This window comes from Phytophthora sojae, assembly GCF_000149755.1.
Source record: "Phytophthora sojae unplaced genomic scaffold PHYSOscaffold_1, whole genome shotgun sequence".
Lineage (NCBI taxonomy): Eukaryota > Oomycota > Peronosporomycetes > Peronosporales > Peronosporaceae > Phytophthora > Phytophthora sojae.
In genome coordinates, this window is record NW_009258115.1 from 139,225 (window position 1) to 163,358 (window position 24,134).

The 24,134-nt window shown below is 51.9% G+C and overlaps 11 protein-coding genes across 11 annotated transcripts; 6 read left to right on the forward strand and 5 right to left on the reverse strand.

Moving 5' to 3' along the window:
• Positions 1–580: 580 nt before the first annotated feature.
• Positions 581–1,570, reverse strand: PHYSODRAFT_473385 (hypothetical protein; the record flags this gene model as incomplete). The annotated part of the gene is made up of 1 exon (XM_009515512.1): positions 581–1,570. A coding segment is annotated over one exon (990 nt), but the record flags the coding sequence as incomplete, so codon positions are not given.
• Positions 1,571–4,128: 2,558 nt separating this feature from the next.
• On the reverse strand, positions 4,129–4,506 carry PHYSODRAFT_320461 (hypothetical protein; the record flags this gene model as incomplete). The annotated part of the gene is made up of 1 exon (XM_009515513.1): positions 4,129–4,506. One exon carries the CDS (start codon positions 4,504–4,506, stop codon positions 4,129–4,131), a length of 378 nt encoding a protein of 125 aa, XP_009513808.1.
• A 2,639-nt stretch (positions 4,507–7,145) lies between these two features.
• PHYSODRAFT_476308 (hypothetical protein) lies at positions 7,146–7,679 on the forward strand (the record flags this gene model as incomplete). The annotated part of the gene is made up of 4 exons (XM_009515514.1): positions 7,146–7,267; positions 7,307–7,382; positions 7,485–7,533; positions 7,576–7,679. Coding segments are annotated over 4 exons (351 nt in total), but the record flags the coding sequence as incomplete, so codon positions are not given.
• PHYSODRAFT_248293 (hypothetical protein) lies at positions 7,676–8,158 on the reverse strand (the record flags this gene model as incomplete). Its single annotated transcript, XM_009515515.1, has 1 exon — positions 7,676–8,158. The coding sequence occupies one exon, from the start codon at positions 8,156–8,158 to the stop codon at positions 7,676–7,678; it is 483 nt and encodes a 160-aa protein (XP_009513810.1).
• Positions 8,159–9,150: 992 nt separating this feature from the next.
• PHYSODRAFT_368429 (hypothetical protein) lies at positions 9,151–10,314 on the forward strand (the record flags this gene model as incomplete). Its single annotated transcript, XM_009515516.1, has 1 exon — positions 9,151–10,314. A coding segment is annotated over one exon (1,164 nt), but the record flags the coding sequence as incomplete, so codon positions are not given.
• A 5,437-nt stretch (positions 10,315–15,751) lies between these two features.
• On the forward strand, positions 15,752–16,502 carry PHYSODRAFT_292862 (hypothetical protein; the record flags this gene model as incomplete). Its single annotated transcript, XM_009515517.1, has 3 exons — positions 15,752–16,066; positions 16,280–16,450; positions 16,485–16,502. 3 exons carry the CDS (start codon positions 15,752–15,754, stop codon positions 16,500–16,502), a joined length of 504 nt encoding a protein of 167 aa, XP_009513812.1.
• An 840-nt stretch (positions 16,503–17,342) lies between these two features.
• Positions 17,343–18,098, forward strand: PHYSODRAFT_551841 (hypothetical protein; the record flags this gene model as incomplete). Its single annotated transcript, XM_009515518.1, has 1 exon — positions 17,343–18,098. The coding sequence occupies exon 1, from the start codon at positions 17,397–17,399 to the stop codon at positions 18,096–18,098; it is 702 nt and encodes a 233-aa protein (XP_009513813.1). The 5' UTR covers positions 17,343–17,396.
• A 348-nt stretch (positions 18,099–18,446) lies between these two features.
• Positions 18,447–19,082, reverse strand: PHYSODRAFT_248323 (hypothetical protein; the record flags this gene model as incomplete). Its single annotated transcript, XM_009515519.1, has 1 exon — positions 18,447–19,082. The coding sequence occupies one exon, from the start codon at positions 19,080–19,082 to the stop codon at positions 18,447–18,449; it is 636 nt and encodes a 211-aa protein (XP_009513814.1).
• Positions 19,083–19,271: 189 nt separating this feature from the next.
• On the forward strand, positions 19,272–21,333 carry PHYSODRAFT_551845 (hypothetical protein; the record flags this gene model as incomplete). The annotated part of the gene is made up of 3 exons (XM_009515520.1): positions 19,272–19,536; positions 19,624–19,735; positions 19,812–21,333. The coding sequence occupies 3 exons, from the start codon at positions 19,272–19,274 to the stop codon at positions 21,199–21,201; spliced, it is 1,767 nt and encodes a 588-aa protein (XP_009513815.1). The 3' UTR covers positions 21,202–21,333.
• Positions 21,334–21,660: 327 nt separating this feature from the next.
• PHYSODRAFT_551848 (hypothetical protein) lies at positions 21,661–22,688 on the reverse strand (the record flags this gene model as incomplete). The annotated part of the gene is made up of 3 exons (XM_009515521.1): positions 22,561–22,688; positions 21,786–22,480; positions 21,661–21,711 (listed from the first exon to the last, which is right to left on the reverse strand). Exons 1-3 carry the CDS (start codon positions 22,616–22,618, stop codon positions 21,661–21,663), a joined length of 804 nt encoding a protein of 267 aa, XP_009513816.1. The 5' UTR covers positions 22,619–22,688.
• Positions 22,689–22,952: 264 nt separating this feature from the next.
• Positions 22,953–23,845, forward strand: PHYSODRAFT_358131 (hypothetical protein; the record flags this gene model as incomplete). Its single annotated transcript, XM_009515522.1, has 1 exon — positions 22,953–23,845. Exon 1 carries the CDS (start codon positions 23,261–23,263, stop codon positions 23,843–23,845), a length of 585 nt encoding a protein of 194 aa, XP_009513817.1. The 5' UTR covers positions 22,953–23,260.
• Between the last annotated feature and the right edge of the window lie 289 nt (positions 23,846–24,134).

Consider the following 24,134-nt stretch of genomic DNA (forward strand, 5'->3'; position numbering starts at 1 on the left):
GCCGTCGAGGACGTTCCTCGTGCATAGTTGTTTTATCTTTGCAAAATATCTAGCAGCACATAAATTGTTTATTCATTTAATTTTGTGATGCAAGCAACTTGGTCACCTGGTAAGATTGGTTAGGTTAGAACATCTCGCTAAGAATTTGTAGCGCTTGTAGCTTTACCTCGGCGATGTCTCCAAACCAGCGGAAACACCACTCGCAGAAGCGTTTGCAAATACTTTTTAAAACTGGATAAACTGTTGAATTTTGTCAAAATATGGTTTGACGACGATGCCCACTCGACAGTGCATCGACTTGATGCACACAAAACATTAACCATAGCTAAATCAAAAACGACTAAAATTAAGTGCCGTCGAAGTCGGTGCCTGTAGTAAAAGTACATAATCTGGTGAGATTTGTCAGATTTCGGATCGGTGGTGTTGCGGAGAGGGTCTTGAACTTGGGAGAAGAAGGCGACTTAAGTCTAAAGAATATAGAATGAGTTGTGATTGATTGCGTTAACTGTCAGTTCTGGTGCTGGTTTCTCCTTAGATCCATTCATGTTAACCCTATCAAAACTTTAAGACAGGTTTGCGTTCAACACACGACATATTGAAATATTATATCTATCCCAAGTCGGGACGAGGTTTCGGACGCACGCGCGGCGGCGGCGCAAGACTCGCGCAAGCACCTTGGGTTCGAGGACGCCGTAGGATTAAGAGACAGAGACGTTGCTGGAGTGGCAGAGGCGGTTTCCCCCGCCACACACCCAAACGGGGAAAAAGCTACAAGTTTGCTTAAGTATGCACATTTCGTTTTGGTCATGAATACACATATATATACTAGCTTTTGTATGACTATGCGCACACTAAGACTGAAGTTAACAGTGACCTGTGATGCTGTTTGCTGATGTGCCTTCTTGCCGCGGGCTTTAAGATGCAAATGAGGCCAGCAGTTCAGGAGCTTGATGTCAGGCCACTCTTGTCGGAACGCGTTTGCAATAGACGTCGAGTGGTCCATGGATCCATGCTGAAGCGTTAGGGTGCCGCCGAAAAACGATTCACCGCGCTCTCTGCAAACTGTGAAGAGCCGCGCGTAAGCAAACGCCGTCTCCGTTCGCACAAACATGAATGCCATCGGATAGAACTTGTGCTGGTACTTGTGTGACGCTGTGTATCGAACACCGAAAGTACCAAACGAAACAAGCGTCCATCCACCAAAGTGGAGCTTGTACGTTCCATCGGGTGCACCCAGTACTTGCGACCGCTGACCGAGAATCACTCGTGGCAGAGTCCGAAACAACCGCCGGGAAGTGAATATAATGCCGAGCGAGAGTTCGCCATCGTCCAGGCGATCGGTAAAGCAGTCCAGGACCAGCAGTTCGTGCTGGTAGCCGAAGGGCTCTTGTAATATCCGCACATCATCCGACTCCACCAGGTAACTCATATGCTGGAAGAATTGCTCCTTCGTTGTGCACATCCTCGGCGATGCCCACTCCATCGCATCTGCGTACGTCGTGATGGAGAAATCGCCGCGCTTTCTCAGCTTGTGAGCTCGGTTTTTGAGCTGGCTGGTGCTTGGCAGCAAGTTATGCGAAGCGTGTTCAAACACTTTTTGGGTCCTTGGCCTCCGAGCAACAAATTGTCGATCTCCGGCAGCAGCGGCTTGTGAATACCGGTTCGCTGCTCTTCAAGGGGGGCTGGCTCAGTAGTGTGCATCCCACTTCTGGATAAAACATACTGCTCATCTTTGTTGCATTTGATCCGTGCCACCGCAGCGCAGTCGACATGAGACGTGCACGATAACAGCGTCGTCGTTCTCCCATTGATGTCGATGGAAAAACGAGCGTTCTCAAGCCCATCCAAAACTGCCCTTGCCTCTTCCATCGTATCGAACAGCACCGGGTGTGCCATGACAGCTCGTTCACTTTCATCGGGACGGGTTTCTGGAGGAGTGGTATTGTCTTGCTGCGGTGGGGAGTCGCCACTGCTTCCCTCGTTGTCACTTTCGTACTCGTAGTCCTCATCACTGCCACTTGGCCTTTTACCAGCCCCGTCATCGAAGTCGAGTTCGGCGGTCTTTTCTTCGCTGTCAGCACTACGCTGTCTGCGACACAGAATGGCGGCTGATCGACATCGCGTTACCACACCCGAAAAATCCTCGCTATCACTTGAAGATGGGGTGAGCGATATTGAGGACGGGGGCCCGGTAGAGCGGCCGGTCGGTTCGGTCTCCATTCCAGGCACGGTCGACGCCTCGCAACAGTAAGCGGTGCGTTGGCAGCAGTCTTCGATACAGGCTTGCAAAGGTCGGAAAGGATAGCCGGGTGTGGAGGTCACGGACGGGGTTGTTGACAGTAGCTGAGGTAAAGACTTGTTCGGATGCTTGGAAATTGTAAACTGAGAGGTCTTAGCAAAAGCGCAGGGACCGCGGCGGTTGTATGTCCAGTCTCTGAGGTAATTTATGTGTTTACTTACCGTACGAAAGCCGGAAAAGGTAAAATTTAAATCCAGAAAGGCCCAAATTAAATCAACCTAATACAAACACAGCAGTTCAGAACGTATGTATTTCTTAACGGAAAAAAGGAAAAGAAAACAGAAAACTTACTCGCTATCGTAAGTTAAATCAACTGGATTGTTCGCAGACCCTGCCGTCTCGATCTTGTACTCTTCTTCGCTTTCATCGCTTCCTGATTGACTGAGCGAAGGGGACGAGTAATCCGATTGGCTAGGAGAGGCATCAGTAAAACTCTCTGATCGGTCAGAAATGCTAGGAGTGCGCTCGGATTGACTGAAATTGTTGCGCGGGGGTCCTGGTTGGCCAAAAAGGATCTCGTCGTCATCAAAATTGTCGACAAACGGTGGGGTTCTAGGCCGAGACGAATCATCACTGCTCTCGTCGGACGATGACGATAGTGGTTCGCCATCGACTTGGCGCAGGGTGCGCGACGCGTTTCTGTCGAGGCGGGAAATTTCATCGGCAAGGACCCGCTCTGCCCTCAACAGGTCCTGTCGGAGGCGGTCGATAACATCGACGGCACGGTCGATCGAGGTTCGCAGTCGCTTGATTGGTCGCATCGCAAATGCACAGTGACTACATCAGTCCGCCGCGGCAAAATCCTGTCCTGTAGATAAGTACAGTTGTGTGGATAGTTAATCGTGGAATAAACTATGCAAAGCTCTACTTTAAATCAACTACAGTACTGTGTAGTGCGACTAAGTGACAGTTGTAAATCAAGCCTACAGTACACCCAGAGGCTTGGTAGCAGTCATATATCAAGTCTTCCGGCCTCTTCAATGCATGTTTGTAGTCCATGAAGGCTTAGTAGCGGTGCATATCCGAACTCCAACTGCTCACGGAGCTGGCGTCTAATTAAATTTTTACTGGCGTCAAAAGTAGCTGTCGATAATAGAATTAATCCTATGTAATACAATAAATCCCCATGTAATAGAAAGTAGCCGATGGATGCATAAAAAAGTTTCCCCTAAATATAGCAATACATACATAATCTTATCGCTAATGTTAGATTGTTTTTTTGCTTTTGGCTAATAGTCTGGTATCTCTAGAGCGTCCGAACTCGAGGTTTTCACACATCCCATGCGTAAAAATCTTATCCATAAATTTAGCAGTACAAATGCACTCTTATCGCTAGTGTTAGGTTGGTATTGTGGATCCAGTTGGTGTCCTGACACTTCCTGGAGGTCATTCGCACAATTCCCATCAACCGACGACGACCTGCCTTATCGACTACCGACTATGGAGTTTCTCAGCCCAAGGTCATCCTCCTCACAGGCATCTGGGGACACTGAGCCGTTCCCTTCGAGGAGTCAAGCGACATGGATGAGCTGTTCGAAGTCGGAGAACAAGATGGTGGTGAAGAAGAGGCAGGCAGTGAAGAGCAAGAGACGGAGTTAGAAGATTAAGAGACGAAGACAGAGGAAGCCGGTCGCGTCAGAACCGGGCCTATCGACTACAACGGATTCTACTATGCGCGATATCACGACTCCGCAAGATCAACAAACTATCGGTGCAGCTCCCACAAGCGGACCAAGTGCAAGGCCATGGTGTACCACCGCGCTGACGGGACCATAATTCAGAGAGGAGAGCACAAGCCCGGCTGCAATCGCCTGCAGAAACCTACTTTTCTAATCATAGAAATCGTCAACTGCGCGCCCGTCCATGTAGTAGTGAACATGGACAATGATGGGACCGATAATGGACGGGGCAGTACCCGACGATTCGACGGCCGTGGTCGAGCGACGTGTCGACCGTCGTGGAGGCGGCGTCTGGGTTGGCGTAGGGCCGTCGAATGGTGGGAGGGGGCCTTGATACTCGTGCAGACGGCCGAGGCGCCTGAGATAGTCGTAGCGGTTTCGGTAGGCTTTCTTTTGTTTAGCTAGCTCCTCGCGTTGCTTAACAAACTGCTTGCCACACGCAAACACCTTCTTCTGGTGGTGCTTCATGTTGCCATGAGTGGCGAAACGCTTCTTGCACTTGGGGCAGGTCTTGGAGCGGCGCGGCATTTTCCCAGAATGGTGTTCAGTAAAAATATTATTTTTGAAAATATAACATAAAATTATGAAGGCAACAACACTACGAGAAGGATCAACTTTTGGATCAAACTTGACCTACGATTTATATAATATACAAGGAATTAGCTAAATTCGTCGCTTAAAATGTTGATCCAAAAGTTGGCCTGTCCCGCGGTTGATCCAAAAAAAAATCTCCAGTTGTTTATCAACTATCTTTATGCGACTGTGGTTAGCTAGAGAGTCCACTATCGCACGCCTACAATGTTGTGCTTAACATATCAGTTAGAGAGTGCATCTGCCATTGAGCTACCGCATGATCATCTGGATTGAGCGACTTGCATTGATGGCGCTCGACCTACTCGATTGCCATTGTTCAGCTCCCTTTGTCTTACAGCTTCCTACCGTACGCTACATGTATGTTGTGCTGTTTCACGCAAGCGCGTTTTCAGTACACCACTACATATACCACACGCTCCCTGTTGAGCCTGTCAAGCGTCTCAGCGGAGCTAGGATGCAGCAGTAATGTTATATGTCGAAAATGTCAAAGTGTGTGGGTTTTGTGGTTGTACTGATCTGATTGCATCATTTAATCTGATTATTATATTTCATTTGAAGCTAATTTTTTCTTGCATTACAGTTTAGATACCGTAAATCACGATGGACATGTAACATGGAGTACCGTACTCCTTCGAGCCTAAGTAGTCGCTGATACGAGAAAAAAGAGATCACATGAAGATCGACATGTGGCATGCATCATGCATACAGTTTGTAAACTTTTTATGATTGGTCAGAAGTTTAGCTGTTAAATAGGAACGGGCCATCTGTTCTACATAAAATCCACATTCTCTTGCTACTTTGGCTGCAAAGGAAAACACGACATCCATATTTTTGTAAGTGGCTAAAACTTTATATGTGCACTTGGAGGATGGAAGTTGTTGGTGGAGGGGGTCCACTTTAGATGATTTGGTCGTAACGGATGGTTTCGCTGGATTTGTTGGCTACTGAGGACCTGAAAATTACGGTACTGCACGCTACATGATCGTCGTGATTTACGGCACCCCGTGTACTTCGCGCTTCCGCCTCTGTAAGAATCAGGAGGCCTTAGGTTTCTTTCTGCGGGCTCTTCTCGGACAACAGTGCCCGCAGCAGCTGGACTTCCTTCGGCTAGATTGATGAGGCATGCCTTGGTGAAACTCAAGACGGAGCGCCCCGGTGAGGACCACGGGAACCTTTGTGATGATGCCTACACGAAGCACGCCGTCCCAGCAGTGGGAAAACATCTCCTGTACATGGACAAGAAGTTCAAGTGCGGCCCCGATAACCGTACAAGGCGCATCGTCTGGTCTCAGAAACCAGCCCTGATCATCATTGATCGTCGCCCGGGTCAGCAGAGGGTACCTGACACTGCATTGCGCTTAGACAACGTAGCTACCAAGCCTTTATTCATAGAGTCCGACAACTACATGTACTTTGCTAACAACGAGCGTGAGCTTAGCTCGTATTTTGAGCGGTCTACCCTACTGAGTATATTCCTCGTGCGAATGCAAAGAAAATGAAGAAGTAAGTGTCTCTTAAATTAGCAGAATGACTTTTCGTTAGTGTTATTTTGATCCGTTTTGTTTCCATAATGTCTTGGGGTTTTGTATTTTGATTGATATACCTATGAAAACTTATAAAGTACAGATGCGCTTGCATGAAAGGGATATATACTGTGCAGTTGGTCATGCATGCTCTTTGAAAATGAAGTCGATTTTTGTTACTTTAGGTTAGTTTCATTTCATTTTGAGTGACTAGGGGTCTTGTTTATGAAAAAATGGATTTATGTTCAGTATACGTATGTATCGAGCAGATGTCAGAAAATACAGCAGCAGCCGCGGCAGCTTTGTGGCGAGCGAGTTCAAGTTGACGCTGAATCTGGCGAGGCATAATACCGAAATTCACGCGCGCAACAACCGAAGTAGCTCGATCCATGGCAACCCGATGAGCACATTCTATGCGCAAGGCTGGAGCAAGAAGGAAAACGAGCGTGGGAAGGCAGCGAAGCGGCGCAATTTTGCAAGTAGCAAGATTAGAACCCCAGCTCAAGACAACTGCGTGCGCCAAGGAGTAGAGCTGCGCACAGGACATAAAGACGGTGCCAAGATTAGACAAGACCTGAAGACGTTCAAGATCACATATGAAGGCCTAGCCAAGTATGAACGGATGAGTGTTACGTATTATAGCAGTAGACCAGCTAGAGGAGTCACGTGTATGGCTGCAGCAATATTGGCATGGGAAGAAGCTAGCCTTTTTCGTTTCTCTCCGCCAGCCCCAAGCACTCTTCCTCCCTCTCCGATCTTCTCTGAAATAATTTTTTACGTCGTTGTCTGTATTCCGCATTTAGCTTCTATAATTGGTCGATAATATAATTTCCATGACATGAGGGACTCCTGATCTCGGAGGGAGGAACAGGTAGCATGGCTCACCGGTAAAACGAGCCTACTACTTAGAACGATACAAATTTAGAAATGATGTTCCAAAATTTTTATTCATTCCTGATTATGGCTACAACGAGGCCACCTAGATAGTGACTTATGCTGGCCTTAGGAGGGAAGAACCAGGAGCGCCACATATACTCGTCCAGATAGGAGTCCAGCTTCTCCTTAGTCATACCTCGCATGCTTTTGATGTGGCGTTTGATTCTAGTCTCCCACAGCCCCTCGATGGTATTGGTGTGTGTGCCGGTGATGGGGTCGACGAAGTTGAGGTTGTGGTTTACCCAACTGTGGGTATAGTGCATACTCAGCAGTAGGCGGTTGTTCTCTAGAGTGTGCTGCTTGTTGCCACGTTCACAGACATACGTGGCAAACATGTCGGACATGATCTTGGTTCTAGATTTAACATCGTACAAATACGTTAGTTGCATGTAAAAACGTGATAGAAATAAAAAACTTACCGAGGCTTGATAATTTTTTTGATGATGGGAGCAGGGTTTCCTTGGTACGCTTGTCGTGCACGATGCGCCCGAACCAGCGTCCAGTTGAGCGCTCAACGCCGCCAAATAGCCTGAACCCTTGATAGTAACGACCACGGTTGTATTCACGCTTCTTAGCGAGGCTGGTCTCATCGATCTCGACGAGATGTCCTTCGCCTCCAATCTGTTGAGCAACAAACCGCAACATTAGCGCAACATTATCGCAACATTAAGCGACAAAGCGCAACTCAACAGTACCTTGAACTCCGCCTTTAGCAACTCCTTCGAGCATGTGGAGCGGCAGTACGCGTACCAGTCCCGCACAGTGCGCTCGCACACGTCCGCCATCTCGGAGGCTTGCACTTGGGATAGCCGCATGCACCACGCCAGCAGGAGCCGCGCCGCGCGATGCAGTTTCAGCTTGGACTCGTTTAGGAACGAGCTGGTGAGCATGCCGCGGGATACCTCCTTCCCCTCGGCATGCTCCGCACGGCGGGAGCACTTCCAGCGCTTCCGCACAAATGATGGCTTCATGTTGGCCCCGCAGAGAGGGCAGAGCTTGGACCTGTCGATGAGGCCCACCTCCATACACCAGAGGGCGCAGGTCTCCTCGTCGCACGTCACTTCCATGACGTGGGGAAGGGCGAAGAGACCTTCGTCCTCGATGTGGTACTGGAAGGGGGTGCTCATGTCGTTGGGGCTGCGGCGGCTGCGGGCTTGTAGGTAGATTGGATTGTGTGGGCTTAAGTTCGCAAAACTGGCTAGACGCTGACTGGCAGTTAGCAGTGGGCTTGTTTTTCAAAAGTATACAAAGCACAAGTGAAAAAAAAACCTAAAATCCAAATTTACTTGAAAAAAACCTTGGAATTTGGATTTACGTGGGCTTATCATGCAAAAATGTACCTCACATAATGTGTACACAATTGTGTGTCTCATACTTTTGGAACATCATTTCTAAATTTGTATCGTTCTAAATATTGGGCTCGTTTTGCCGGTGAGCCGGTAGCATTTCAATATAAACTGAAATTAATCAAGTCACAACTAAGTTACCTTGTTAAGTGAGCTGCATACATGTATTGCGTGGATTAACTGAGCAAATATCGTCTCTGATAGCTGACATCTTGAGCTACATTGTCATATCTAACTCAGTACCTCGCTGCCACTAGCAATCTGGATGGTGGACTACTACTCGCCATCTACTCCCTCCTGCTGCGAACGATCGCAATGTGGTAAAAAGTGAGCGTATCAACACTAAATACCAGAGTTCAATGTTACTTCCTCAAACCTCTGGGCACGTGACGGGCTGCAGTTAGCCCGTTACAATTCCTTTTCCGATTTTGTGATGAAGTTGGGTGTGGCCGACCCACGTCTGGGCCCACAGCGTAGCTCCCATCAAGAAATGTTAAAGTTAGTATCTCAAATAGTGGCATGAATACCCAATCTAGCACAATATGGCTAAGATCACAAACTGTGTACTAGCACTGTAAGTTTGTGTACGGGTACATATACCCTGTAAGTTCTGTTTGATCATGTTTAAGAGGACACCAATGGTTGGCACCGGAGCGAGGCTCCGGTGCCACCCCTGGTGTCCGAACTTGTTTTAAATTCAACACAACTTCTTTTTCATCTTCCTACTCAAGTCTTCTTCGTCTTCGGCCTCAAGTCTCACCCCGCAACAGGTCATGATCCCTACGCAAGCCTCGCCCGCCAAAGACCGCGACTTTCCTCGCCTGAACGGCAATAATTTCATCATCTGGAAGACCCGTGTCGCCGCAGCTCTCGACGGCAAGAACCTCCTCGGCTTCGTCACTCAAGCAGACTACGCTGGGGACTCGGACGTCGACCTCGGCGATGACGAAGAGCTCAACCCGGCCTGCCATCCGGACATCCACGGTGTGGCCAAGCCCGACTCGCCGCAAGACTCCTCGTCAAGTGAGGCTTCTGATGGCAGCTCGGATGATTCCGCCGGAGACGACGGCGATGTGGACATGGAGAAGGAAATACCTCCCGTGGTCCTGTCCTTCACTGCCCAGAAGAAGCAGGAGTTGGACCATGCTGAGAAGCTGAAGGCCAAGAGCCGACAGCTGAGCGCCAAGAAGCTACGCCACATGGAAGCGAAAGCCAAGGCGTTCCTGATCAATACCATTGACGACCAACACGTCCTCATGGTCAAGGAAAAGACTAAAGCGTATGAGATCTATCATACTCTCTGTAGCAAGTACGAGGATGCAGCCATCCACGGCGACCCGTACTTTATCCAGTCGTACCTGATGGCACTGAAGTACAAGGAAGGAAGCGACCAGGTCCAGAACGAACTTGCGCGCAATCGCTACGTTCTCAAGCAGGGGACCCCAGAATCCCAGGAGACCCGTGCTAAAACAGCCATGCCAGCCTCAGCACCTGAGCAAGTGCTCGTGGCGGCTCCACCCAAGGAGGATACAGCGCTGGCGGCATCGCTCAAGTGCACCTACTGCCATCGTGACAACCACGACACAGTGGAGTGCTTTGTGCTGCAACGCCACCCCCACAACGGACATGTCAAGGCCGGCACAGTACTACCAGCCAATTTCAAGCTGAAGCCACTCCAGGAACCGCGGTCACAACAACAGCAACACCAGCGACAGCAACAAACGTCGCAGCGCCACCACCCCTACAAGGGCAACTACAATGGCAACAGCGGAAACCAGTCTCGCAATAACAACCGCGGGCCGCGCAATGGAAACCGCAACGACAATAGCAGGTCCCAAGGACGGAACAAGTACCATGGCCGCCGCAACCGTGATGATGAGGACAACAGCGACTACGGCATCATCGCCATCACGACACTGGACCTCAGCCAAGACACCGAAGCGGTGAGCCTCACTGCTCTTGAGTCTGACCATGATCCCATGTGGACTGTCGACTCTGGCTGTTCCCGTCATGTCACCTCGAGCTCGAAGTGGTTCAAACCACTCAAGCCAATGGCGGGAAAGGCCATCACGGTCGGTGGAAACCACCAAATTCCAATCAAGGGAGCTGGTGATGTGGAGCTGAAGATCAAGGACACCAAGGGAAAGGAGCGGGTCATTGTTCTCAACGACGTGCTGTATGCACCTGAGCTGAAGTTTAACCTGCTCTCCGTCCGCCAAGCGGTTGGAAACGATTTCAAGATCAACTTCCCCAACGCCAAGAAGTGCGCGCTGTTCTTCGCCCACCGCATCAAGTTGGAAGCCAAGACTGGAGACGGCAAGTCCCTCTACCAGTTTCAAGCCAAACCAACGAACTCTGACGAAGGCGCCCATGTGGCCGCCTCAGGTAAGTTGGACAATGTTCTGTTATGGCACAAACGAATGGGTCATCCTAACTTCCGCATTATGCAGGATCTGCCGTCACGGACATGGGACTGTCGAACTTCGACCCAAAGCAAGACTACTTGTGCTCGTCCTGCATTTACGCTAAGTCCCACCGTAACCCATTCAATAAACGTATCGTTGAAAGGGCGAAGTTTCCTCTTGAAAAAGTTCACATAGACATGGCAGGACCCCTGCCAGTCCCAACACTCTCAGGATGTCAATATTTCCTGACCTTCATTGACGACTACACTCGTTACATGTTCATTTACATCATTAAACGAAAGTCAGACCTGTACGAGTCCTACGAGGACTTTAGGAAGAAAACCCAGAACATTTTCCGTGCAGAAGTGGGTGAAATCCACTACCACGAGAACTTGCACGACGACGAAGTCAAATACTTGCAAAGTGACAATGCTCGAGAATACGAGAAACTGGGTCGTATCATCTTTCAGAAATACAACACCCATGCGCAGTTCACAAACGCCTACACTCCACAACCATATGGAGTAGCAGAGAGGCGCATGCGCACTCTACTTGAGCGCACAAGAGCTTTCCTCATTGACGGCAACCTGCCGCAGGTACTGTGGGGGGAATGCATCAAACACGTTGCCAACCTACTCAATATCACACCTAGCTCTGTGACGGACAATATCACACCTCATGAAAAGTGGTTTAAGAAACAACCATCCGCTCACTACATTAAGGTGTTCGGCTGCACGGCTTACGCCCACATACCGGAACTTTACCGAAACAAACTTGAGGCCAGAGCTCGCAAGTGCATGTACCTGGGCCTCCCATCCAACAAAAAGGGATACAGACTCCTTGACACCCAAGCGAACCGCATTATATACACAGAGATGTAACTTTCCGGGAACATGAATTCCCTCAACTGGAGTTTCTTAATCCAACCACTGCCCCGAATGTGCTCAACCCGACAACTGAACGGGCACCCATTCTACCAACACCACAGGCGCTACCACCACTTTCTGCCATGCTAAAACGCACTGCTGACGCACTCACGGCGGAAACAATCACGACCTCAAGCAAGAAAGCGAAAATCGCTGATGTTAATGCAGCAATTGATGCAACAAAGACACTACTTAACGATGAAGAGGACCAGGAAGAACGCAAAGCGCACCTCTCGCAGATCTACACATTGTTGGCCATTAGGCACATTTCAGAACCAAATACCTATTCTGCTGCAATGAACCTGCCTGAAGCCCGCCACTGGAAGGCGGCTGCCCGATCGGAATACAAGTCCTTAATGGACAATAACACTTGGGTTCTCACAGCTCTCCCAAAAGGAAGGAAAACACTCCTGTGTCGATGGGTGTTTGTCGTCAAATACAAAGGCGATGGCACCATCGATCGCTATAAAGCCCGCCTTGTCATTAAAGGTTTTCTCCAAAAGTATGGCATTGACTACGATGAGATCTTCTCACCCGTCATCCGCATGGAAGTCTTACGCCTTCTCTTGACGATCGCCGCACTACTTGACCTAGAAATCAACCAAATGGATGTCAAGACAGCGTTTCTTAATGGATACCTAGATGAAGAAATCTACATGGAACAACCTGAAGGTTTCACCGTCCGAGGCAAAGAACATCTCGTGTGCAAACTGCTCAAGAGCCTTTACGGCCTAAAGCAAGCACCCCGCATCTGGTATCTCACGCTGTGTGCATTTCTCAAAACCATGAAGTTCCGCAAGCTGATTAAAGATCAGTGTGTCTTCATCGGAGAAATTGACGGTCAGACATGCTATGTCTTGGTCTATGTCGATGACCTCCTCATTATTGCACCGACGACTCGCATCATCAACCACATTAAAGACGCGCTCAAGAAGTGCTTTAAAATGTCTGATCTTGGTGAAGCCCAGTACCTTTTGGGGTGGTCCATTGTTCGTGATCGCAAAAACCGATTCATCTTCCTCCACCAAGAGAAGTACGCTACCAAAGTACTGGACCGCTTCAACCACCTCGATGCACATCCAGTAGCAACTCCCACGGACAAGAGCATAAAGCTTTGCCTGGATATGTGTCCCAAAACAGACTCTGAAAAGAACGAGATAAAAGCGATCCCGTACAGAGAGGCAGTCGGTAGCTTCATGTACTTGATGATGGGAACTCGACCTGACCTGGCATACTTTCTGAGAGAAGTCAGCCAATTCCTAACCAACCCTGGTAAGGCTCACTGGAATGCTGTTAAGAGAGGCCTTAGATACCTCAACGGTACTCGCAAACTGGGTATTACCCTCGGAGGAATCCACAACGTGAAGCAGTACAACCTGCAACGCTACCTTACGGCGTATTCCGACGCAGACTATGCCAACTGTCCAGACACTAGACGATCTGTTGGAGGCTACATCACATACATGTGTGGCAGCCCGATCTCCTGGCAATCTAGAAAGCACCACACAGTCGTGCTCTCCACTACGGAGGCAGAATACATAGCCCTGTGCCACTGCATGCAGGAACTCATATTCCTGAACTTACTGTTGTTGGAGCTGAACCACAAAAGCCCAAATGCTATCACCATATATGAGGATAACCAAAGTTGTATCAAACTCTCATACAACCCAGAACTACATGGTAGAAGCAAGCACATCCACATTCGCTACTGTTTTGTACAAGAGAAAGTAGACAGAAAAGAATTTGAAGTCAAATACTGTAACACCAAAGAAATGGTAGCAGATATCTTCACAAAGTCTCTATCAAAGCCCACATATCTTAAACGAAGACAGTCACTATGTAACCAGAAAGCGAAGAGGTAAAATACAATAAAAACCCGCACACTTGAACGATATCCAAACAAAAACTTTCAATACTAGGAATATTAAAACAACAATCTCACATATTTAAAAGTAAATTTCAGCAACGGAATCAAATATCAGTTAACTTACAAGTAAACAAAAAAAACAAATACACTTTAATATTTCTAACCGAACTTACAATAAATAATAGCTCTTCCAAATTATAATCAATTTTAATACATAAGAGTAGTGTATACACATCCCACAATCCTTAAAATATTATATAACATAGCGCAGAACAATTAAATAATCTTAAAAAAACCCAACGATTTCAAACAAAATGGTTATACATCTTATTATAAATAACTTTAAGAATCTTCTTTCATCTTAAAAACTTCCACTACAGAAATATATATATGTACTACAAAATGCGAATCTAAAAAACACTACACAACAAAAGATTACAAAGACTGACTAAAACAAATAGTTAAAGAAGAAGATACCAAATTTCTTTAAAGAATTGAAATATATTCTAAAGATGTTACTAAAGAAAAAATATATATACAAAAATGAAACTTTCTGTTCCTAAACGTTCTCAATGGAGTACACACCGTCGATCTTCTCAAAGAAACTAGCTAACAACTCCTCCCGGTTCGGAAAATAATGATACCGATCCGAGTCAATGAACAGGAACTTGTTGCCAACCCAGGCGCGAGCGATGCAGTGCCATGTGCCTGCACGCTGACCTGGGCGCCGCCCAATAATGAGCAAGGCAGGCTTCCGGCTGCGGACGATAGCACCAGGTCGCTTGGGCCTGCTCGCGAAACCGGACTTGGAGTTCAGGTACACCAGCTGTTTGCGAAGCCGCTGCAGACCCTTCTGCAACGCGTCCATTGTGTACGTGGGTGTCCGTGATCCTCCGCGGGCCTCACAGCAGTAAACCGGGCCAGTACGGGGCGCATCATCACAGGAGTGAGGAAATCTCTCACCTGGAGAGCATTGCTCACCGACAGTAAGCCGCACATCGAATAGCGGTCTGGCAGCATCTCCTGGTGCTGACAAAGCACAGATGTACGGAGACTACGAGGCATCTGTAACAATACAAATCACAAAAAGTTAGCATCTTCCAAAACATTACATAATGTCATAACAGTGAGCTGAGCATGAGATCGGCATCTCCAAACTCCGAGTCCTTGAGGACTGTGAAGACGTTTCGCTTTTAAGGTCTAGCCCGACTGCGGCGTCAGACAAGCATCCACAGAATCTCTGACCGGAATCTGGATTTGCCTCTCCTAAATCCAACAAACTGTTAGGGCCGAATAAAACACAGAAAGTGTAACTTGACTGGAACTTGGAAGTTTGCAAATGAGCTCTCAGTGCTCGATTTCTCAAAGCCATACATTAGGCCTGCTCACTACATGCTTAAACCTATCAGAGAACTAACCTCAAATTCTGAGCGGAGGCAGCGCCTGGAAAATGCCCTACCGCTAAAAGTTTTACCACAAAATCTTCTCTCCTCATCCTCGTTGCCTCAAATTCTGGTTTACCAGCTGGGATAATAAGATACCACAATTTTGACACAGAGGCTATCAAAGTTAGTATCTCAAATAGTGGCATGAATACCCAATCTAGCACAATATGGCTAAGATCACAAACTGTGTACTAGCACTGTAAGTTTGTGTACGGGTACATATACCCTGTAAGTTCTGTTTGATCATGTTTAAGAGGACACCAATGGTTGGCACCGGAGCGAGGCTCCGGTGCCACCCCTGGTGTCCGAACTTGTTTTAAATTCAACACAACTTCTTTTTCATCTTCCTACTCAAGTCTTCTTCGTCTTCGGCCTCAAGTCTCACCCCGCAACAAGAAACAACCCCAGGGATCACAAGTGGGGACACGCCCACTCGACTCTTTCCGAGAGTAGAGTGATCTGGGAGTTTGGATCTCGGGGTTCTGGGTTTAGTCCTGGAATCTAAGGATCTGAGCTTCTTGGATCTCTGGAGGCACCTCACCACAACCACATAGTGACATCGACTGCGAGGCGCGTCCTACCTGGCGCGCACCTTTATAGCGGCGGAGAGGCGTTTTGTCCCCCATCCTTGAGTGTCCCACTAATGGCCAGCTCCTGTAGGTACATGCAGATAGCACACTAGCTAGATAGATCTGACATGTTCCATTCCAAAAAAAACAAACGCAGGCGAAATGTTCCCGTGCCCGGTGTGTCTACACCGGTACACACGACTCGCTTACCTCAAGCGCCACGTGTGTCGTGGGACCCCGGCGCAGGTGTGCCCTCGGTGCGGCGGGCCTGTGGTAGCAGCTGGAGCAGCGGCGCTCGCGGTCCACCAGCGCACCCAGGGGTGCGCGCGCTGGGCCCAGGAGGGCTACGACAAGGACCGCGAGCAGCGCCGCCGCCATGCAGATGATAGGCGTGGGGGCTCTGCTTGTGGTGATAGGGGTCTACCAGCTCATGAACGTGTTGTTGCCGCCCGCTGTGTCGCGCCCGCGCCGCCGCAAGTAAGCGCTGCGCCGGCAGTGTCCGCGCCTGCTGTGCCCGCGCCCAATGCGCTTGTGGCCCCGCCTGCGCCTGCGCCTCCGATGCCCGAGCCATCTGGCCGAGCGCAAGGACTGCCTGCGTCGGCGCATGCGCGGCTCCCATAGGAGGTGGACCGTGACATCGTAGGCCTCCCAGTGCGGGCTGGCGATCTGCCACAACTACCGGATCCGCAGCCTGCGGCTACGCCCGGCGTGTCCGATATGTCTGGTGGCCGTGCCGCGGGCGGCCGGGTACATCAGCCTGACCCTGCATGGGACGGCTGCCAGCTGCCCGTCGCCCGCGACGAGCGCGTCACCGGCCGCAGCATTCCATCTGGAATGTGTGATGAGATTGTGCGACGACAGGTACGTGCTGTGCCCCCCGCTGCAAATGATCCAGGACGCCTCCTCAAAATGAACCTTGTGGTGGAACGGTCCTGGTTTAGCCAAGTTCGCATAGGATTGCATGTTTACGCCCAGTTTGTGTTCTTATCTTCCTTCAATACATGTTTTAACTATTTAATCAAAGACCTTCGTAATAAAGTAGAACTTACAATCAAGGATGACTTAATACTCTAGAAAATGGGACGATTAAGAAATGAGTAGGATTTAGAAAGGATGGCTCAGAATAAGGGTTTAGAATCAAGGATGTCTTCAACTAAGGATGACTGAGGATCATGAAATGCGTGAGGTTTTAAAGAGAAGGAAGGGTTCTAATAGTAAGGATGGCCTAGGACTAAGAAATAAGGATAATAGGATAACAAAAAACTTCACAATGAGAAGGTTTTGGCTTAGAAATAAGGATTACTTGGAAATAATAATGACTTAGAAATAAGGAGGATTTAGAATACAGATTATCCAACCTTTTAGCCAAGCACCCCGCGAGCTGAACGGGGGCATAGCTCGCGGGAATGAGCACGAGGAGCTAAAACCGCATGAGCGCACTCGCAGGTCTGTAGCTGCTCGAAATCGGTTTAAAGAGGGGAGCGCGAAAGTGGAGCTATCGCAGCTCCACACAGTTGCGCGAGTCCGAAAAATTATCACTAAAATTAAATGTTGCTGCGTCGAAAAACTTTATCTGTAACGCTCTAAAACAGAACCTGCCAGGTATTTATCCGGTTTACGTGTATGGATTTATGTACACCACATCCAGAAAATCCAGTCCCGATTGGCCAAATCTAACACGTCCCGGCTAAGTACGATGTTCCCGTTTTCAGTGCAGTGCAACCGTGCAGGCAATAATCAACATCGACCCGGGCGGAGTACGCCACTTGCACCTGCAGCTAGGCGCTAGTCAACCGATCCACGCGCCATGGGCAACGCGCTGGGCACCAAGAAGACGCTGAAGGAGCAGCTGCGCGAGAACAAGCGCGAGATCAACCGCGCCGTGCGGCAGCTGGACCGCGAGCGCACCAACCTGCAGCTGCAGGAGAAGAAGCTCATCATCGAGATCAAGAAGATGGCCAAGCAGGGCCAGATTGCCAGCGTCAAGATCATGGCCAAGGACCTGGTGCGCACGCGCCAGCACATCACTAAGTTCTACACCATGCGCTCGCAGCTGCAGGCCGTCTCGCTGCGGCTGGAGACGGCCAAGTCGGCGGAGGCCATGACGTCGGCTCTGCAGGGCACCACCACGGCCATGAAGGCCATGGCCTCGACCATGAACTTGCCGCGGCTCAACCAAATCATGATGGAGTACACCAAGGAGAGCGAGAAGATGGAGATGACCCAGGAGATGCTGGGCGACACCATCGACGACGTCATGGACGCTGACCAGGACGAGGAGGAGGAAGAGAAGATCGTCGGCCAGGTGCTGGACGAGATCGGCATCGACATGACGGGGGCGGTGCCCGAGGCCCCTACGGCCCACGCAGCGCCGGCCTCAGCAGCAGCACAGGCAGCACCCGCGGCGGTGCTGCCGCCTGCTGCCCCCGTGGCAGCCGGAGGAGGCGAGTCGACGGATTCGGCCATCAGCGACCTTGAAGCTCGGCTGAACAACCTGCGACGGTCGTGAGAGCTGCGGGGCTTAGCTTATTCTCAAGAGAGACGTAGCTGTACAGACCTTCGGTTTGGCAGGAGGAGAGGATTGTGCTATAATCTACGACAAACAGTAGGCAGCGAGTTGCTTACTTCAAGGTTGCGGGAAATGGCCGTTAGTTCGTAGCGGAAGATAGAGAACAGTTCTCACTGTTCTCCTCTTCGTCTCCAGACTACGACACTCAGTAATAAACGATCTTGTATGCATAAAGAGACCGAACGTCTTCACACACTGGAGGAAATACATGCCACGTTATCTCACATCGTTTCGATACTTGCGGTCCCGTCCTCATGGCCATCGTCGCACACAGGTTCACCCGCTTCCTCAGCCAATGTCGGGGATGATGAGCAGCGTCTTGGGGATGAGGCAGAAGTGCAGCGCGAAGTAGACGAAGCGATGGCATAAATACGAGGTGTCCTCGAACTCCTTGAAGACCTCCGGGTGGTGGAAGTACGTGTGCGAGAAGATGCGGTACAGGCGGCGCGAGACCGACTGGAAGTACTGCGTGGCGTTGGAGCTGATGCTCACGCGCGACGGGAACACGCGGCTGCTCGTGAGCAGCGTGTTGACGTTGTCCATCGTGTGCACGATGTACTCGAAGGCGCAGCACTCCTTGGGCGCCTTGTGGGCCGCGCACAGGAAGACCCAGTCGTCCGTGGCCTTCATCACGGGGCACGACTCGCGCGTGCAGCTGCCGTCCAGACGCGCCACCAGCACGTTCAGCTCCTTCATCACCTGGCGCAGGTGCTCGTACTGCCACAGGTACGTGTCCTGGTCGTCGGGCACGTCGTAGATCTGCGAGAGCGCCGTCGGGTCCGCGCGGATCTGACGCTGGATCAGCTGCTCCACCTCGAAGGCGCCGCCGGTGTCGGCGCCGCGGCCTCCCGCGGCCTCCTCCCAGCCGAAGAACTCGTCGTTGCGGCTGCCGGGCAGGTTCTTCCCCACGACGAGCGTCGTCATCTTGCAGCAGGCTGCGGCGGTTGTTGCTGTAGTGTTGGGCGGTGTGCAGAACACTAAAATTGGTGTGGCGCACACAGATAATAAGCGGTACACTGTACCTATCGGCACCGCAGTTCCCCCTATTTTCGAGCTTCTCGACTCCTTCGAGCCGCCAGACAAGCCGACCGACCCGAGCACCAGCGCGTGACGATGGAGCGGCGCGCGGACGGCCGGCGCCGGCGCAGTCGCAGCCGCAGCTTCAGCCCCGTGTCCTCGCGCCTGCGCTACCAGCCGCGTCGGCGCGGCACCACGCGGCCGCCCCCGGCGCCCAGCTCCGCCCACCGGCGCCGCCGACGCGCCACGAAGGACGCCGAGCTCGACGACAAGAAGAAGAAGAAGAACGGCAAGCGCAGCCGAAGCCGCAGCCGCAGCCGCTCGCACCACGCCGGAAGCCGCTCGAGGCGGAGAACTGCAGGTAAGGGCTCAAATCGCGGTCTTTTGCGCCGTTTTTGGACGCACTTTTGTGCTAACTTTTAGCTGTTAACTCTTTTGCCCTCTGCAGACTCGCGAGCGCCCAGATCCAAGTCCAGATCCAGGTCCGGGTCCCGCAAGAGGAGACACTCGGGTACCCGCTCGCGCACCGGGTCCAGCGGCAGTCACCGCCACCACCGACGGTGCGTAAAACTTATGAAGCTGCTGCCCCGTTGGCTGCTGTTTGACTAACTTGCTGTTGTCGTTGCTGCCCTGCAGATACAGCGGGAGGAAGACGCGGTCCTCGAGGACCGACAGCCAGACGCGCGGCCGCCGGAACAGCCCCGAGAACGACTACAACGGGCGGCGTCGCTCGAACAAGCAGCGCCACTCGCGGCGGCGCGACTCGTACCACGACCGGGAGCCGCTGCCGCCCCCGCCCCCTGCCCAGAAGGATGGCAGTGACGACAGCGTGGCGCACGACGACACTGTGGGCAGCTACACCGGCAAGACGGGCGAGTACATCGCAGGCCGTTACAAGATCCTCCGAGAGGCGGGGCTGGGCACGTTCGGCCGCGTGCTGGAGTGTCAGGACAAGCAGCGCAACATCCTGGTGGCCATCAAGGTCGTCCGCAAGGTGGACAAGTACACGGAGTCGGCCAAGATCGAGGCGGCGATTCTGCAGGATGTGAACGACAAGGACAAGAACAACGAGTCGCTCTGCGTGCGTATGTACAAGTGGTTTGAGTATAAGGGCCACGTGTGCATGGTCTTCGAGCGCCTCGGCTGCTCGCTGTACGACTATCTGAAGAACCACGACTACAAGCCGTTCCCGCTGCACTGCATACGCGCGTACGCCTGGCAGCTTTTGACGTCGTTGGAGTTCATCCACAGCATCCGGCTCATCCACACAGACCTCAAGCCCGAAAACATTCTGCTGGTGGATGACGAAGAGGAGCGGCTTTCGTGCGACTCTTCCTCACCGTCGTCAACGTCTTCCTACGGGTCTTCTGGGCGCGAGCAGTGGTCTAACGGGCGGCAGTGGAAGAAGGGCGAGCGCGGAATGTCCGACGCTGACAGCGGGCGACTGGCGCTGCGTCCGCCTGCAAACAACGCGGTGAAGCTGATTGATTTTGGCGGCGCCACGTACGAAGACGAGTCCAAGAGCTCCATCATCAATACGCGTCAGTACCGTTCACCGGAGGTGATTCTTGGGCTCGGCTGGAGTTACCCATCGGACATTTGGTCGGCTGGATGTATCATCGCCGAGCTGTACTTAGGCGAGCTGTTGTTCGCGACCCACGAGAACATGGAACATCTCGCCCTCATCGAGCGCTGCATCGGTCCTCTACCTGTGAAGATGGCGGCCCAGGCCTCCAAGCACTCGTCAACTTCCAAGTTTTTCCATCGCGGGCGATTGAACTGGCCTGGTGGTTCGTCGAGTGAAGAGAGTGTAGACCACGTGCGGAAGATGCGCAGGCTGGCTGACTTGATCTCGCCAGAGGACGCCCAGAGCGGCTTGCTTGAGCTGCTGCAGCTCATGCTGGTGCTGGACCCCGAGAACCGAGTGACAGCCAAGGAGGCGCTCAACACCCCGTTCTTCGACGGGTTCTCGCACCGCAACATTGGGCGAGCCGGCCACAATGGTGGCCCGTGGGGTGGCCACTAAACACGTAATAGCAAGTAGAAGGAAACGGGAAGCAGGGGAGATGGTTAGGCAAGAAGAGAGCAGAACCGGAGAGAACCGAGCCGATAGGTAGGAAATTCCTACTAGGAATCAGCATGGTGTGCTTTTCTCGATTTTCATTGTTGTGAACTCAATCAACATCCATTTTCGTGAATACAAGCAGAAACCAACTTTATTTGTGCTGAGGACTGTTTGTTGGGTTGTGTGTGGAACTTGGTTGGCGTGTGTTGGTGACCGAGAGCTCAAGACGTGGTGTATTGAGCGGTGGCAACGAGCGACCTGTTAAGCTTACGACAAAATTGTTGTGGCGCTCCCCTCGACGCGGTCGCGCAAGCAGACAGAGGCGACTGAATGGACTTGCAAAGCGCGTTAGGTATTTACAGCTGAACTTGCGGGGCCCCATGCGAGTCTGACTGCTCGTTGAACGTGAGCACCACGTGGCTACCGCCTTCGTGGCGCACACATGGGTCCTGGAACTCCATGTTGGCTTCGCTATTGGAATAAAAGTTGTGGATCGGAGAGCTCACTCGAGCCTTGCAGCCCGAGCTGGCGAAAGGGGACCGGACCGACGAGTTGCTGGCGCTGAAGTCGACGCTTTGAGTCTGGGAGCTTTTGATGGCCGCCTTGACTCCTGCAGTCGGCGAGTTTTCCGGTACTGAAGTCAGCTTCCGGTTCTCCGGGGTAAAGTCGATGTCGCCGGTGTACTCGCAGTCCGAATTGGGGCGAGCGCCGTCCTCATCGCTGGTGTTCGACTTCCTCTTGTAGGTCACAGCCATGACGATCGCACCGACACACGCGAGAGCTCCAAGCACCGCCGGAACGGCCGTGCCCAACATGCCACTCGACGAGTTACCAGAGCTGAAACCTCCGTTCTTGTCATTGAGCTGGTCCACGGTAGCGGTGGTGGACTTGGACGCAGAGGACGCCGCGGTTTGAGTTTCCGTCTGCGACGCCTTGTTCGACGGCGCGACCGTCGCGGTGGAAGGGGAGTCGATCGTGTCCTGCTCGCGGCTGTCCGACGTCGAATACCAGTATGTGGTCGGCGGTGCCGTCGTGGACGGAGCCGTCGTGGCAGGGGCCCACGTGAACGGAGCTTCGGTGACCGGAGCATCCGTCGCCTGGGTCTGCGTGTTCGACGCCGCGCTACCAATGACGGCACTGGGGGACGTGCCGGCCGTGGTGGAGTCACCGCGCGTGGTGATCAGCGAGTCGGCGTCCGGGGACAGCGTCAAGCTCGACAGCGCCAAGTCCGCGCGTGCATCTAAACAGAATAACAATTCACACATTAGCCTCGAGTGTCGTCGCCAATACAGCGCCATGGTGGCGACGGGTTGCTCGTACCTGCAGCGATGGCGACCGCCACGGCCGCGGCCAGCAGCACCTCGCGAGCGGAGCCCATGCTCCTAATGTTCCTGTCCTCCTAGGCTGGAAGGCAACCGGGTCGGCGTTACTGGTGGAGCTGTACCGCCGTCCTGTACTCGTCTGACCCAAGTAGGAAAATGAGCGCCGCTTCGACAGCCGACGCCCCGACCCCAATGCGAGCACACGAATGCGGGAAGGGCGAGCAATGTCTCTCTGCCGTTGCCGCCATGGACCTTAGTTTCTCGCGCACGCGCGGCGGCGCCGCAGAACCAGCTGCACCAACCCGCTGTTTTCGATTATCCATGTCGAGACCATAACTTTGCAAGTCCACGGAAGATAAGTCCGGACGCTGTTCGGGCCTCCCCGCGCTTATGCCGGTAAGACCCCGGCCAAAGCGGGAGTTGTACTGAGTAAGTCACCAGCGGCTGGCGGCAAGCCGGACTGCAGTCACCTCGGGGTGTAACGTGCTTGTCCGCGATGCCCTGTGGACGCATCGCGGCGTGACCGGGCTTCGACACGCTAGCCGGACACTTGACGTCAACTTTATCGGCGCCCGATCTCGATGTGCCTGCCAGCGCCGATCGTGAAGGTGACAACCATGACTTGATGCCGTTGGTGCTGGCTGCAGTGGCGTCCAGGAAATGCCCTCAGTGTTTTCAAACGCAATGCGTTCGAACACATGCGTGCTGCGCCAGCTGCAGACATTGTAAGGTTACCAAGCCCAGAGCCCGCAGATGCCTTGACACTTTGGTTGAAGGCGCGGACAGCGAGAGGCCCGATTTCTTTCGAGCGATATTGGCGCACTGCGCAGTCAGGAAAGACGTCGGTGGCGGGCTCCCAGCCGGAAGCGCAGACAGCAGGTGAGAGCGTCGAGCGAGTACTGCGTGGGCTGCTGACAGGGGCATTTTTAGCGTGGAGCCCTTCGGGTGGCGGGCTCAAAACCTTAGCGGAAGATGGCAATCCCTGCACCATGTCTGGTTGCCGCTCACCTGAGTGGCAGGTCAATTCAACCGCGCGAGACGGTCTGCCCCCGACAAGAATACAGTGTCAAGGTCGCGGCTGTAATGCCGGCTTACTTGCCCTTGTCGTCGTCTGCGTGGGCACTCTCGACGCAACATCGACGATGTTCAAACGCTACGCTGGCCTTTCCCACCAGTGTACATTCATACATTCATACATTCATACAGCGGTGCATGCCACGTTGACTTCCGTGCAGCTCAACGCTTTTGGCTTTCGGAGAGAGCGCAATCGCCCCAACATGTAGGTTCAACCCGCCAAATGCTGCTGGCTCTGGCGATTGATCCATAGTAATCTTGTGTACTAGTACATGCAGTTCCGCCGCGGAGTTGGTGTACTTGCGACAACTCGTACGATGTCCATGCAATGGCGCCAAATAAATCCATTCCGCCCTTGATCTCTGCAGTGGGCGCCTTCCAAAACCTACATAAGAAACTTTTATTCCTAGGGGTAGGGCAGATTAAACTGTTGCTAAACCTTGTGATTAAACTTGAATTGTTTGATGAGACCAAAAAGTGGTTTCATCAAACTATTCG